The sequence below is a fragment of the Pimephales promelas genome, chromosome 24 (genome assembly GCF_988280905.1).
Source record: "Pimephales promelas chromosome 24, fPimPro1.hap1.1, whole genome shotgun sequence".
Classification (NCBI taxonomy): domain Eukaryota; kingdom Metazoa; phylum Chordata; class Actinopteri; order Cypriniformes; family Leuciscidae; genus Pimephales; species Pimephales promelas.
In genome coordinates this window covers 6,267,890-6,284,172 of record NC_142792.1, presented here as the reverse complement: position 1 = coordinate 6,284,172, position 16,283 = coordinate 6,267,890, and the positions used below count along the sequence as shown (strand labels likewise).

At 36.0% G+C, this 16,283-nt stretch overlaps 1 protein-coding gene across 3 annotated transcripts in view; it reads left to right on the top strand.

Moving 5' to 3' along the window:
- The first annotated feature begins 685 nt into the window (after positions 1 to 685).
- The window catches only part of tspan9b (tetraspanin 9b), a 17,052-nt gene continuing 1,454 nt past the window's right edge, over positions 686 to 16,283 (top strand). Inside the window, exons 1-6 of one of the 3 annotated variants that reach the window (XM_039667933.2) lie at positions 686 to 957; positions 8,296 to 8,375; positions 13,121 to 13,312; positions 15,457 to 15,531; positions 15,779 to 15,880; positions 16,086 to 16,217. In XM_039667933.2, the coding sequence (XP_039523867.1) occupies positions 8,313 to 8,375; positions 13,121 to 13,312; positions 15,457 to 15,531; positions 15,779 to 15,880; positions 16,086 to 16,217 (564 nt within the window). In that variant the 5' untranslated portion in view covers positions 686 to 957; positions 8,296 to 8,312. The other 2 variants (XM_039667934.2, XM_039667932.2) reach the window with 2 other exon arrangements.

Genomic DNA, 16,283 nt, shown 5'->3' with positions numbered 1-16,283 from the left:
ATATTATAAATATTTTTTGTAATAACCAAACGTATTTATTATTATTCATTTATTATTTATTTGTTATAAAGGCATAGTTTTATACTATTTGTGATTAATTTGAATGTTTATTAGCAGAAAATGAAAAAATTACACAAATCAGTGTTTAAACTCCAAACATTTTGTCAAAAAATGTAAACATCCAATAAATAAGAAAAATCAACAGCTCATATAAAATTTAGTTTGACCTCTTGAGCTTGAGGGGCTGCCAGTCAAAAAATCCCTTAAACCAATGGACTTAAAATTAAATAAAAAAAAAACAACAACTGCATTTCTCCAGATTACTTCCCTATCTTATTGATAAATTGCTAGCATCGCTTTACATAGCCATAACCCTTTGTTGAGAGAAAATGTGCCTTGTGCAAACTTAAAAATACATTTAACATATTTTGTGAAATTACAAAACATATATATATATATATATGTTTTGTACACAAAATATGTAAAACAATTTTTGTTAAATTTTAATATAAAAAATTTATAAAATATGTTAAATTACTACATATATTTATATTTAATATTTATTTTTGAGCCTCGTGACGTTTTGAACTGCGTGTGAACGGCGCCCCCTGCTAGAAAACGCCAGTAGTGTTTTTTTTTTTTTTTTCTGTGGATTTCCAGCAGTGACCGTAAACGGAGTGAAGTCACGCCTCTCCATCTTTCCTGCTGTTACACTGTTTCCGTTCGTGGGAAAACTTACTGCCTTTCCGATTTTTTCGAGCTCTTTGACTTTTCCCGACCACCATGAAAGCAAAAGTCCGCTTTACCGACAGTTTATATGCGTTTAACTTCTATTGGTCACAGTTAAAACATCAATAGACCTCTGTCTATATATCAACAAAATAAACGAAAGTGAGGGAGAGTTTCATTCGGAAAGAAGAAAGCAAATCGGAAAACCTAAGTTGTGCTTCCAATAAGGTGAGTAAGTTTTAAAAAAATGACAAAGATGTTATACTTTTGTTTAAATTTGTTTATATTTTCAATATTTACAATTGTGTAGGCTAATAAGGCAATGTAGCCTAACGTTATCTCTTAGCGTGTTGCTATTGTTGATGTTTATCAGTTGCTCGTGAATGTTTATATCAGTTTAGGGAAATATTATCCGTTTTGTTATGTTATGTGGTTATAATGTGTTATTTAAACAAAACAAACAAGTATAGGGAAGTTTACTAAGTGTGTAGGACTAGCCTAATCTGTACTACGGAAACTAGTTTTCTGTTATGGAAAGATAACCAATGCGTGTTACGCAGATATAGACATATAGTAGATTGAGTAGATTTGGCGTATTCACGTTGAAGGAGTGCAGCTGTGTTCAAGGCCAACAGTTGAATAGCATTCAGGAAACTTCTCCTCGGTTGTTCAGAGAGGTCCGATGCGCCTCTCCACGCGTGCGTGTGCGCGAGCCCGAGCCCGCAGGCTGTGATTTGCACTGGAATGTGCAGAATTGGCGCAACTAAAAAGCGGATAGTTGAAAGCAGCTGCTGCCTGTAGACTCATGGAAACTTTGACAACATTTGCATGCACATCATTTCCCTATTAAGGTCTGTGTTCGCGTTTAGCCTTTAATCTGGAAACTCTGCAGCTTCTGAAACATAACTGTAAATCAATATATTGTTAATGTTGCCTATAAAGCGGATTAATAGCATACAGTTTAAATAATTAACTTTAAATATTTACTCAATATTCTTAACATAATTTGAGTAATTTGCAAAGATAAGAAGTAGGCCATATGGTATAAATAATGTAAACACACACACACACACACACACATATATATATATATATATAAATATATATATATAAAACTTGATTCTTAGTACATTGTGTCGTTGGATGATCCACCGCTGTTTGTGTGTGTGCGTGTGTTTCGTGATGGTTGTTCATGAGTCCCTTTTGTCCTTAGCAGTTAAACTGCCCAATGTTATTCAGAAAATATCTCCAGGTCCCACAAATTCTTTGGTTTTCCAGCATATTTGAACCCTTTCCAGCAGTGACTATGATTTTGAGATCCATCTTTTTACATTGAGGACAGTTGAGGGACTCATTCACAACTATTACAAAAGGTAAAAACAAAATTTATGGAAATGCTGGAAAACCAAAGAATTTGGTTGACTTTATATAAATGACTGTATATACATGTTCAGAACATTGGTTAAGCCTGTGGTCAGATCAAATTTGACCTAGTTATGACCTTTCACCAGTTGGCCTTTCGTCTTTTTATGCCATGTTGAAATACAGAAATCTTTTCTGGATTCCAGTATATGTCATCAATTACCGCTCATTATTCTGACAATTGGTTGTTAAATGTTCACTCAAGCATCTCTGCTTTACATACTTAAATTACCACATATCAGGCTGACCAAGCCTAACCACAAGCTGCCAAAGTTTGCACAGTATCCGATTCCAATACCACTAGAGGGCAGTGCATCACAAAATTGCTTGCACCTCTAAAGAGGTCACGTGATTAGAGCTAAATAGTGTAATTAAAACAGAGAAAAGAGATCAAGTGTGAACTGGAGCAGGCCAGAGCACAGCGTCTTTTGAGTAGAAAGCAGAACAAAGCACTAATGACATAATTAAGGGCCGAGACAGCACATGCCCCCAGGCTGTCATGCACAGAGTATGTCCTGTAGTGAATGTTGGCATCAAGGGGATTTATACAATTACTGATCTTTATGCTTTAATTATAACTTTATGCTGTTCTTGAACTGACCTTAAACTTCACACTTATTCAAAACAACTTATGCGCATTGGCTTGCTTTTTTTGTTAGGTTTCAGATGCATGAAAGGGAATTCATTTACCTGTTAAAATATAATTTATCAAAGTCCTTCTTTCCATTCTGACAATGAAGTTTTAATTTTCTGCATGGGAGGCATCTTTGATATTGATGCGTGTGCAGGGAAGCTAAACATTAGAAATGTTATTGCTTGAAACAGTTGGTCTAATGAAAATGAATATATCGGACAGGCTGTTCTGTTTCGGCTGTTGTTTTAGTCATGCATACAGTCGTCATGTAAGTCTTCAGTTCAATGTGACTCATTTAACTCTCTAGCGGGGACATGATGTGTGTTGACAGACATTTCAGCAATACAAAAAAGTATTAGGTACAAACCCACGAGAATGGCTTAAAAGGCTTTATGCAGAATGCAGAAGTGTTGAAAAACATGAGTGTGTAGTATATTGCATCATTAAAGTATACCACTCCACAGACATCTTTGTTGCAGACCTTGATATGTGACCTTGTCAGGAGATGATCAACGATATTCACTTCACCTCTGACTGTTCATAATGATTTGGCTCATCAGTGTACATTTGCATCAGAGAACCATTAGAAACCCTGTTCTTAGGGTTGTGGTGGGCAATATTAGCTTTAAAAGGATGCATATTTGAATGGATACTTGGAAATGGTATGCATTTGGGTTACCTGTAAAAACATATTTTGATTTGGGGCCTGCAGCTAATACTAAACTGACATGCTGTACCCTGGTGGGAAAAAAGACTAATTATCATATACTTCAAGTTTGTTAATCATTAGTTAACTTGAAGTGTGCTATTTTGAAACAACTCATTTTGTACTAAGTATGTTTTAGTTGTAATTAAATTGTAGTAAAGCTTTAAGTGCATGTATTTAGTCAGTGTAATGAATTGGACCAACTTCAAGTATTCTTAGTATACTTTAACTATATGCCTGTGTAGGGACTACTTGCATGCTTGATTAGTAATATTAAAGTGTACTTTATTTGTGTTGCAAGTACATTACAAATCCATTACAAGTGTCTTTGAAACATACAAGCAATATACCATAAGTGTGTTTTTTGGGGGTGTTTTTGCCTTTTATTAGGATAGGACAGTCGCTAGACAGGAAGTGAGGTGGGAGTCGTGGGAGAGAAAAGGTCCTGAAACTCGGGCCTCCCGAAGTACATGTCGATCAGTCGATGTGATATATATTTAAGTAAAAAGCTTGTTCCAAATACTACAAATTGCATACTTTGTCTTCAATAACAAATGTACATTATTAGACAAATAAAACTTAGCTATGCTTTGTACAAAATATTATTGTATAATAATGTATTTTTAAAGTTTACTTTCAATGCATAAATGCATCATTTCAATGCAATGATCATTTTCCAGCACAGTTAAAATATACCTAAAATATTTTAATAAAGTGCAAATAAATACACATTTTTAAACTTAATTTTCAGTTTATTTTTTGAAAATATACTAAGTAAGTATACAGTTATTTTAAAGTGTGTTAAAAGTTGTATTGTGAAAATAGGTAAAAGAATGACGCTAATATTTAATATATTTAAAATTTTTGGTTTTGCAATGTTTAAAAAGGCAATATATTTCAAATACAATAAAATATACTTTTTTTCACTAGGGTAGTATGTACAATTGTACATTTAGTATGCAAGTAGTGATTCATACTTAGTAAGCTGTTGCTTATGACACACCATATGCGACTTCACCTGTTCACCTTTCATGCTCTTTATTGACTGTAGCTGCTGTTTAATTCTTAGAAACAAAAAGTACAGCAGTTTGAAATGGCTTTTTGCTTGCTGGAGGGAGGAGCACTTATTCTCTTCCTTCTTTCCCAGTACGCAACTTCCATTTCCCATAGAAAGTGTTGGAAAGTGCTTTTTTTGCCAGCAAGTCAACGAGCATTCCCTGGATGAAGAGTTAATGGTAGTTGATTTACATATAGGGCAGACTGTTCAGGAATAAATCCCTCTTGAGTGCCCTGAGAGTGCGCTTTACATGCAAGCTGGCATGTTCATCTGAACATAAATGGCTTGTTTGTACCACAGTCATGTACAGTGAGAAACGTTAAAGAGGAAAGTTTGTTGTCTCAGAGGGATTGTCGTTGAATAGTGTACAAAGAGAAGGTGTGTGTTCGGTGTGAAACAGAGCAGATCGGCAAGCAGATGTTCGTTATAGTGTTTTATGAGTGTGCTTCCTCAAAGTCTGTTTAAATAATTTTCCTTAAACACACATCTGGGCACCTCAGCAGTTATTACATACTGTGGGATCCAAAACCTAGATATAAACAGCAATTTTGTTTTGTTTTTTAAAAACAAAGAAAAAGTCTAATATAAGAAATATTAAAGATTCTGTACTATTTTCCCCACATATAATAATATGTAATATCCATTATGATTATAAAGCTATAAATCTGAATAAAAAGTTAATTAAAAGCATTTTTACAACTCAAACTAGTACGCATGTGATTGAGTAGTTTTGTAGATCTTTTGTAGATATATATATATATATATAAAGATCTCCAGACATAGTACTTTTCTGCTTGATTTACATACTGACAGATTACCAACATGACACGTTCAGCAAGACTTTGATAAATATTAAGAAAATCAATTAACTTTAAGAAATTCTGTTATACTCTCTCTCTTTCTTTCTCTCTCTCCATCAGATGTCTTGCAATCCTCTCTGTCCTCTATTCTCTGTATGTATAATTAATGACTGGTTCTTGGCTGTGGATGCGTTAAGTACCTGTGAACAGATATTTTGCACTGCTTCTGCTGTCATGTTCTATTCAGGCACCCGGACAGCTCCCACGTGAGACGCACAAGCCATAAAATATTCCATAAAAGCATTGTGTTATGCGCTACTTTTCGGGCAATTGGACATGTGCTGTTCCTGGAAGAACAGATTAGAATAAGGAGGGTTTTTTTTTTTTTGAGCAAATAGTTCACCAAAAATGTTTCGCAATACCCAAATTATGATCTTATAAGTTATAATCACACTGAAAATGTTAGAATCACCATTTAATTTTTATGTTTTTGAAAGAAATGTATTAACCCAGTCATGGCTATCTGTCAGTCATGATAAATGTCAGTTCTGGTTGTATAAATTAACATTATTTAATCTTTAATGAACGAAAATTAACACAAATATAGTTTTTAGCAATGAATTTTAATATAGATTATTAAATGCTTGTTAAAAATTGCTGCTCGGGATACCTAATGCATTAACTAATTGTTGCGAAAATAGTTATTAATCTTATTGCAAAATATTGTTTTGACTGTATTTTTTTTTTCAAAAAGATAAATGCTTAAAATATTCAATTTATTTATAAAACATAAATTAACTTTCTTAGTGCTTCCAATGTATTGTATAGTGAAACCTCACAGTTATAAGTTTAAATCCCCATAAAAACTGTGCCAAAATAGGCAATTTACATTTATGGGAGGCCCTCAAACGTATAGGTGTACAAATTAGCTAGCAGTGTGTGGAGCTGTGAGAATAAAAAAGTTAATAAAATCCTGGATTTTTCAGTTAATAAAATCCTGTCTAATGAGTTTCCTGAGTACATCAGATCTCACAAAACATCCTCAGGGTGAAATACACAGTCAACTCCATACAACACACATACACACTGTTACACAGTGTCACTATGCCATTTAATTAGAGTGGAAAGAGCACTGGAGGGAAATAGGAATTATAGCTAAAAAAATAGTATCACAGGGTATACAGAAATATACACACACATGCTCACATTAGAGGTCAGGATAGCCAGTGGTTAAGTCAGGATCATATCAACAGGAAAGACTCTCTATGAATGTGACTTTGGTTTGATAGATTGAAATGGGAATGAGAGACTGCAGTCTCAAACCAAATCTTAACCTCAAACATCTCAAAGTTAATCTAATTGGTATCTATTAATTTAATGCTGTTCAGGGAAGTAAAGTGTGTTTTGTGGGGTTGTTGGTATAGCTGGTTGGTTGGATGTTTTAGATACTGTAAAAAAATATTTTCAAGATTTGTTATCACAACATTTTTTCTTTTGTCAAATTAACTTAAATAATTTATTGAGTTCAGATAACTTATTATTTTGAGTTTCTGATGATTAAATCAATCTCCTTCATTGTATTAACTCACTTTTTCCAGTTCAACCAGGTTACTTAATTTTTTAAGTTAAACCAACAGCATATTTTTACAGTGTAGGGGGGTTTGTATGTTTTCTAACAATGCAGTCAGTTTTTTAAAAATATTTAATTACCGGTAATGTAAGTTTGTACATTAACTTTGACAGAATAAAAAACAAAATCACATTTTTACAGAGCAGCAAATTCATAACCCAGTGCGAAAATCCCTTTATTGGGTTCATATTTTCAGCAGGCAGTAAAACAAAGCAAATGCATGTTGTCTTTAAAGTTTGTGTGTAAATGTGTGTTTAAGGTGCACTCTCTACACATGGTAGGCTATTACAACAGCGAAATGATTTGGAAACATTAGCACTGCACAATCTCTCTGAAGAATTGCTCTTAGGCGAAATGGCATGTGGACACATGCAAATTCGCCGGAGTTACACATACTACTGCACATACATGTGCTAGGATATGCTTTATTCCCTCAATCAGCTTTCATTTTCTCGCTTGGCTTGTGATACTTTCAAAAGGTACGTGGGAAGGGAGATAGATAACGCATCCATTGACCTGCAAACAGATTGGCCAAAGTGTAGGAGGAGGAGCCAAAGAGAGAGAGAGAGAGAGAGAGAGAGAGAGAGGGATGACTGGATGAAGGTAGGAGGATGCAGAGAGAGGGACGGAGCGCTAGTTGTGATGGAAAAAGCCGGGAGAGCAAAATCTCTAATAATAGCACTGCAGGGAAGCGAGAGCGTGCAGAGAAAAAAGTGGCAGCGATGCAACGAAGCCAATCATGCTGAACCAGACCAGTGAAAGAGCGGGGAAAGTTGATAACGCATTGTCCACATTCCCACACGCAGGATAGAAAAGACAGAAAGAAGAAAAAGATAAATACCAAGCACAGGGAGAAGGCGTGCTCAGTGCAGAGGAATTACAGATCAAAGACCCATTGGAGTAGAAGACATCCGTAACCTCCAAAGTTCTGGTATTCATGCGAGCGCGTCTGTTTCTTCAAATGGTAAATTTCCTAAGTGCTAAGTTGCAGCTTGTGTGAGTCTGTGTGTGAAACATGCCCTCTGCTCTGCCTTCATCCGATGATGCAGAGGTGTGAGAGCCACGAATCCGAGGTCCAGCGTAGCCCCTCATTGGACAGCGCAGAGTCAGAATTCACCCGGGCGGCCCGTCGGGGTCACCGCCTGGCAGTGGGGGCTTTCTATGGCTCCCGGGGCTCAAATGTCAAAGATCAAACGGCACAGAACGAAGGAGCCGTAGTTGCGGTCCCGCCAGGAGGAAAGCCTCAGGATACACGCGTGTCTGCCCGTGGGAAGTATGTTGTGTTTTACCTGGACTTGTCGTTTGTGTTGCTCCTAGAGTTCGAGAAGTTGAAGATGGCTCGTGGATGCCTGTGCTGTGTCAAATACATGATGTTCCTCTTCAACCTGCTGTTCTGGGTGAGTATCAACACACAGTATGCCATGAATTATCCACACTTACTTGTTTACAAAAAATGCTTTCTCTTATCCATCTTTGATGTGCAGAGACTGTTGTAAGCTAGTGTGTGTATGAGGATTTCTCCAGAAGTTAACATGGTGCCTCTGTGGCACTTTCGAAACAATGCGCTGTTTGTTTGAATGGCTCAGCAATGTTAATTTCTGGCTCAGCCATTGATGTGAGTTTTGGGAAAGATTATTAATGGTGTTTGATAGGCATCACTATTATTTTCACTCATACTTGGGATTGTAGAATTGTCAATTATAGCTATTCATTTTTATATTACAGCTCTATTTGCACTATTCTGGTGCTATTAGGTGTGCCCATGGTGGCAAACTTCTTATTGAGAGGAGAGTGGGTTTTCAAACAGTGGGTGTTCATGTGAGATTATTGGCAAATGCCATTTGGATTAAGATGCGTGGTGTTTTTGTTTTGCACATAAATACTGTATGTTTTTATTTTCTCTCACAATCGTGAAAATATTAGATAATACTTTTGTATTATCAAAAGTATTATCAGCTATTTTGATAGCATAGAAATGAATTAAATCTTTGTGTAGGCTGAAATCTAAAGTAAACTGCTAGTTGTGAATAAAACAGCTTCTAAAAATCTCAATAATCACAAACAACCTGAAAATCATGCAAATGGCATATAACCCTTAAAAGAAATACCAATTTCCGTCAGAAATCAATTTAAGGTACTAATTATTTGTATTTAATTATTTATACAATTATATTCAAAATGCGCTTAGCTCACAAATCAGTTTGAAAGGACATGACGCTCTTGGTTATAACTGGAGTATATTGGTGAAAATGGATGTCAATGTTTTGTAAGGGTTTGTCATGTGAGCCGAGGAAAGGAGGTTCCTCATGAGGTGTTAAATGCTCTTAGATCAAAGGCAGTAATAACCAGAGCATTCAAATGAAGCGCCCTCCTTTCCTCTCACTCTCTCATTCTAACATCTCTTATAGGCTCACCATTTAACTTTTCATTCATCTGTGGTGTTGTTTTTGTTGTTGTTGTGGACATACAACAGGAAGTCTGTGTCAGATTATGGTTCTGTGAGTTTCTCGTTTGATCTGCTGAGTCTTTGTGTTGTTTGTTTGATTCTGAGAGGGCTTAATGACGGATGCACCAAATCACAAGCAGGAAACTTGAGAAAAAAAACTCCCGAGTCCCGACTGATCTGAAATCTCCCACTGCACACACACCCACATATACACCCCTATAGTGATGGGAAAGGAACATAAAAGAATAGGGAAATTATGAAAAGATTGCAAAGGCCTGGAGATTTGACGCTGGTAGACTTTAAACAGTGGTGCTGAGAGGGAATAAGAAAGACGGAGGAGGTAGTGATAAAAATAAAAGTGATTTGAAAAGGAGACGCTGAAAGCTTTATATAGAATCATCTTGACATGGAACGGTTTGTCTAAGCACTTTGGTTTTCTTTTGGTTTGCTGGAATTTCATTATGTAGGCTAGTTAAATTTTTCTATTGAAGAGAAATTACTTTTCTGATCTGAATTACAAGGTTTAACTTTAGAGAGGCGTTCAATAAAGTCTTTGTATAACATAATAGTACAAAAACCCTTGATCTTCCTGCTTATGTGAAAGCCAGTTGATAAATCATGTGCATTTTTATTATATTTTGCCTAGGGTGTAAATGGGATGGTAATGATGTTTCTGAGTTGAGTTGAAGGGGTGTTTAGGTTGCCGTTAATCTATATTTCATGTTTTTGACATTACTGAGCCTGATGGCTTGCAGCTCCATGTTTAATACATGAGTCAGAAAGTTAGGGCCAGATTCGCTTCACTTTTCATAAGGTCACAAACACACAGTACACTCGTTAGTGAGTGTGAGGTCAGTTTTGCATATGTGGCCTGTTAACAACTGACTCTCTCTTGTTGTGGCATCTCATTTCTAATACTTATTCATCAATGCTACCTAAATTTTCTTCCTTTGCATACTATATTTTCCCATGTCCTTTTCTATTAATTTCCCTTTTTTCCTTTTTAATTTCCTTTCCATTTTTCTTTGCCTGTCCTTTTGTATCTATCTATTTCTTTCGTTGCTTTATTTTTAATTTCCTGCTCTGTTCATTTTCCTGGATTGTCTTTTCCCATTTCCTTTCCAGGCCTTTTCTGATCTGGTCTTCTCTTTCTTTTCCTTCTTTTCCACTCCCTTTCCTATTCTTTGACCTTTTTAATGTTACTATTCCATTCATTTCCTTTTCTATCTGTCTCCTGTCATTTGTCCTTTCCTATATCCTTGTTTCCATCTTTTTCCTTTTTCCTGAATTTTTCTATAGAGTGCATTAGTGCCTATCCCCTTTTTCAGCGGCGCTGGTTCCAGAAGTTTTTTTTTTTTCATTTCACCCATAGGGATTTAAAAAAGTCTTCTATAAGTCCATTATAAGCCATGACCAACCAGCAGCGACAAGGTGAAACATTACTAATGGTACAAAACTGTGTACGTCTATAGTGAGGGAAAGAACTACAGTCCCATAAAGCATTGCACACAGCACGATCAAACTACAAGTGATGGAAATATATAAAACTATTCAACTAACAAACTCTTTTGGCGTGTTTGTCTTCTTTCAACTCAGAAGTTTCTGTAGCATTGTGGGTAAGCCTTTTGTAGTTTTTCACTACTGCTGTTAAACACAATTATTTTAAAACCTAGTTGAAATAATAATGCAGGCTGGTAGCTTCAAGAGAAGCAAATAGTAGGTCTGTCTTTAACATTTTGTAAGATTTCATAAAAAAATCTATTTCCCTATGGAGAAAATGAATGGTTGCCCTGTATTCCTTTTCTTTTCCCTGTCCTTTTTTTTTCTTATCGCTGTCCTTTCTACGATCTTCTCTTCACGCACCTTCAATTGTGTTCAATGCTACTTCAGGTCATTTATCTAGTGAATGTGTGGCGCAGGCTGCGTGTGTTACATCACAAACAAACCGTCTCCCAGTTTGAAATGCAGGATTAGATTAAGAACAAACCCATTATGAAGGATTTTCCAATGGCAGAGAGAATAGATTGAATTCAGTTTGATTTGTTTGTGTGTCTTCATTCTGGTAGTGCATCGTGAATATTAAAATTTGGGTTAAAAGCTGTTTATTATCCTGCATGGTCTGTCTGCTCCTGTGGACAGAATAGTATTATTCTTCGCTCTTCCTGTTTATGTTTTATTTTCTTATTTTCTAGTTTCTGTGCTCTTTGGCTTATTTTTCTTGCTTGCATTTGCTCCCTAATTATTTATTCTCAGACGTTTTGATTACTGTGCCATACTTTTCATTTCCATGGCTTTTTTGAAAAATTTTCATCATCTTTAACCTATTTTTCTGCCTCACTGCTCTCCTCCCTCTCCCTCTCCCCCTCTCTCTCTCTCTCTCTCTCTCTCTCTTTCTCTCTCGCTCACACACACCTGTTTTATCTCTTATTATTCATACTCATCATTTTCCGAGCGTAAGGATTCTGGTTCATTTTAGATTCTCCGTGGTTCTCAGAGTGCATGCTGGGTATTTTCTCGAGGGACCTGAATGACACATCTTTTCACCTTCTGTTAAACTCAAAAGAGGAGTGTGTGGGGAGCCAGACCGCTGCACTCTAGGGCATATCTTGCAATGACACACATAATGTTAGAGAGGATTAACAGAGAACATCTTGCCCTACAAATTTTTCATTTTAAAGACATTTATTTTAGTTTTACATTTATTTTAACTTACATTTATTATAAGTTAATATTTAAAAACACAAATGATTTAGCATTGTTAAATGTTTATCTTTTGCTAATCTTAAAATTAATGTCCATTTTTCATACTATAAATTATAATGTTGATGATGCCTGAAGTCTTGTAGCATTTAAAACAACTGATTTTAGTTTTAATTGATTTAGTTTTATTTATTAAAAAGTTACATGTTAATATTTATTTTAATTAGTGCTGACAAATTGATTAATCGCATCTAACATAAAGGTTTGTAAATATATATTTGCGTGTGTCAGTAATTTATCAGTCATCATCGGCCATGACAATAGAGTTGAATCGTCAAGATAAATATGTTTAATACACAAATGTGATCTTAAAAATGTGAATGGTTTATTTATAGTTGACTCTGCTTGGTAAATTGGGATAAACCAGAGCATTTTTGACATTTTTGTTTAAAATTTAATTTTGCAGCAATGACATGCACAAACATGTACCATCTTTTTTCTTTCTGGGTTTTTGGCGCTAGTGCAGGTTTGTTAGCTAACTTTCTCTTATAGCAGACTGGAATACTTTTACATTTCAGTTACCTGAGCATGAAATTACTACTTCACACCTTGTACGGTCTAGACACACACACAAAATTCACACTTCAATACTCAACAACCTTTATTGCGGTCCTATTAGCATTTATATTGCTCTCACAGCAGGGAGAGCTGACACAGATATCGTTTTGTTGATTAGGCATGCAGACACATTTCTACCTCAGTCCTGCAACACTAACTATAACTTACCTTGAGTGATTTTGAGCTCACAAAGTGGTGCAGGTGCTTCTGAGACCTACTGACTTCAAAGATGGAAACTGAAGAGTTGCTCTAATACTTTATAAAACTTTTACACAAGTAAAAGCCTGACAGAATACTACCGAACTGAACGGTTATGCGTGTTTGATTTAGTTTTTGTGTGTTTTTTTAATATGAAACACTCTCTTTGTCTCTCCTCAGTTGTCGGGCTGTGGGTTGTTAGGCGTCGGCATCTGGCTGTCTGTTTCTCAGGGCAGTTTTGCCACATTCTCCCCCTCTTTCCCCTCCCTCTCCGCCGCCAATCTGGTCATTACATTGGGTTCCGTCGTCATGGTAACGGGCTTCCTGGGTTGCCTCGGTGCCATCAAGGAGAACAAGTGCCTGTTGCTAAGTGTAAGTCAACACCTACATCTCCCACAATGCACGCAGTATAATGAACACATTTTTAACCCAGGATTGTTTTAACCCTGGGTTAGTGTAATCTTGGGTTGTCATGTTTCTTAAAGCTACACTGTGTGATTTTTACCCCCATCTAGCGGTGAAAAGGTATGTGACCATCCAGTGAATATTAGTTTCTGTTCCTTTCAATTCCGATTTCGTTTTAACTCCTACGGTGGCCATTGTAGTCCAAGATTAACATGGCTTCCAGTTCGACCTCGTCCATGAGTGTTAATTCAAACGTAAACGCGAAAAAGCGAAGCTTGAATTAACGGGAATGTCCCTCTTTTGGCTAATGTACTTTCAAGATGGAGGGGCAACATGGCGACCGACATTAGAACCCCTTACCCGTATGTATTTTCAATGGCATATTATACGCTCACAAGAATACTTTATTATTTGAATGAAGTAAATATACATTAATGAGCACATATATTTTTGAAAGAACTAAGTGTTTTTAGCTAAGAATAAACTAAAAGTTACACAGTGTAGCTTTAATAATGCATGTTATATACTGTATGCTACAAAGCACATACAAATTTGATTGTTTAGTTTAGGGATTCACAAAAACTTTTTTTTTTATCAGCCAAGACCTAAAATATTTACTTGAGTACCATCTGAGATTAATATTTCAGTAATTTAACAAAAAAATTATATGTTCATGGGTCTTTGCTGCCGGTTAATGGTCATATGACATGCATGTAAATAAATAAAATATTTCATTTTTTTAGCAAGCATTTCACTTTGAATGTTTTATTTGAAGATTATTTATTTAAAATTTGACATTTTTATGATTTTAGTTAATTATAAGCTTTTCATCAACTTTAAGCATATAGGCCTTTACCCTCAATCGGGTCATGGGGTCTATACGACCCCAATCAATTTTTACCCATTATAAAAAAAAAAGGTTCCCTTCATCTCAGTGGAATAAGATTTTGTGACTTTTCATAAATTATCAAATTATACACACAAAACTGGGCTTGATTCGGTTGTTCTGAAGATATGTAAAAAAAAATTAACATTTCTGGGCTTCGGGGTCAAAATGAATGGGAAATGTGAAAAAAAAAATAGTTTCTTCATGTGTCAAAAAAATAAAAAAAATCCAGCATTTATATGAAAAATTTTACACAGAAATGAAGGCCTAGTACTAGAGCATAAATGCAATGTATCATAAAAAATAATATTTCATATGAAAGCTAATGGTGTAGTTGAGGAATTGTGTGGTATATGGATACAAAAGTACATTATATCTCCAAAACACAGCATTAATGAATAGATGAGAAGTAAACAAAACAAAAAAAGATATATTATTTGTATGAAGGTTAAAGTTGCTCAAACATGCATTTTAGTCTTAGATTAAGCGTAGGCTTTGTCTATGAATCCGGGCAATAGTGTTAAACATTAAAACAAGATATTTACAGACTTCTGAGTATGTCTATTTAGTAAAGCATTTTTAATTGTTGTCCAGAAAACTACTATGGTGCAAAGTGTGGCTCGTGTAAATGATTCACACTACGGCGTGCAGCATCAGGGGTCTTTGTAGCGCTGCGTTGATGAAGAGTGTGGGAGTGGAGAGAAAGCTGCGCTGATGAGATGCTGCGAGTGAGAAACAAAAGCATGCCTGTCTCCATTCCCACGTTCCAACTGCTACCATTATTATGAATGATGCAAAAACATGTCAAATTTCACTCGCTTATAGTTTCTGTCAGCCTTTGGGTGACACTTGTTAAGTATTTTGGCTTGAAGCCTCCGCTAAGAAAAATATATATATTATACATGGCCACACTTTAGTTTGGGGTCAATTCTCACTATTAACTATGACTTTTGCCTCAATTAACTCCTAATTACTGTTTATTAATAGTTAATAAGGGGTATTGGGTAGGATTAAGGGATGTAGAATATGGTCATGCGGAATACGGTTTTATAAGTACTAACAAACAGCCAATATAATTAGTAAAATGCATGCTAATAAGCAAGCAGTTAATTGACAACTCAGTGACCACTCGCAATCAAATATTCCACAGTATAAATATGTAATGTATATGTCTTATGTAAAGCGGTGTATAGTTTACTTACTTTTACTCTCTTTTTACTTATAGTTCTTCATTGTTCTGTTAATTATTCTGCTGGCAGAGCTGATTTTGCTCATCCTTTTCTTCGTGTACACAGACAAGGTACAGTACGAACACCATGCATTACACACCCTCTCAGTCTGTCTATTGCACACACACACACACACACACAATCACAGAACATACCACCCACCGTGCACAGACTCTCATTACCCACACCAATCCTGACAACACCAACAGCCCACACACCTGATATCCCGGTTGACTCTCAGTAATCTTAAAGTTTTCTTCATTTCCAAACATCTGCTCTGTAACTCGTGAAGAAAATGTGATTTAAACTCTTCTGCAGGTGAGTGATAATGCTAAACAGGATCTTAAAGACGGCCTACGCCTCTACAACACGGACAATAACGTCGGCCTCCGCAACGCCTGGAACATTATCCAAGCTGAGGTGTGTGTGTGCATGAGTGCAGGTGTGATATATACTGTCGTCAGTGACAGTAATGGTGGGTCACTGAGAGTTCAGGTAGTTGATTGTGGTAGTTGTGGAAGATAACTCATGAAGTCTCTAGTATTGAACAATATGCAGACGTCTGCAAAAATTTTGTTTCTGGAGTGTGGGAATGATGCATCTGAAAATGTACTCTTTCTCTCAGTGGGAGTGCTGTGGTGTAACTGGGCACACAGACTGGCATGATGCCCTGCAGGAGAAGACAGTGCCAGACAGATGCTGCCAGGAGCACTACAGAGCGTGCGGTCGCAACGCCACTAACATCTTCTGGTCACAGGTACGATTGTTTTATTTTATTACTTGAACCTTATTTTAATGCCCTTTTTTTTTTGTTCATCCTTTA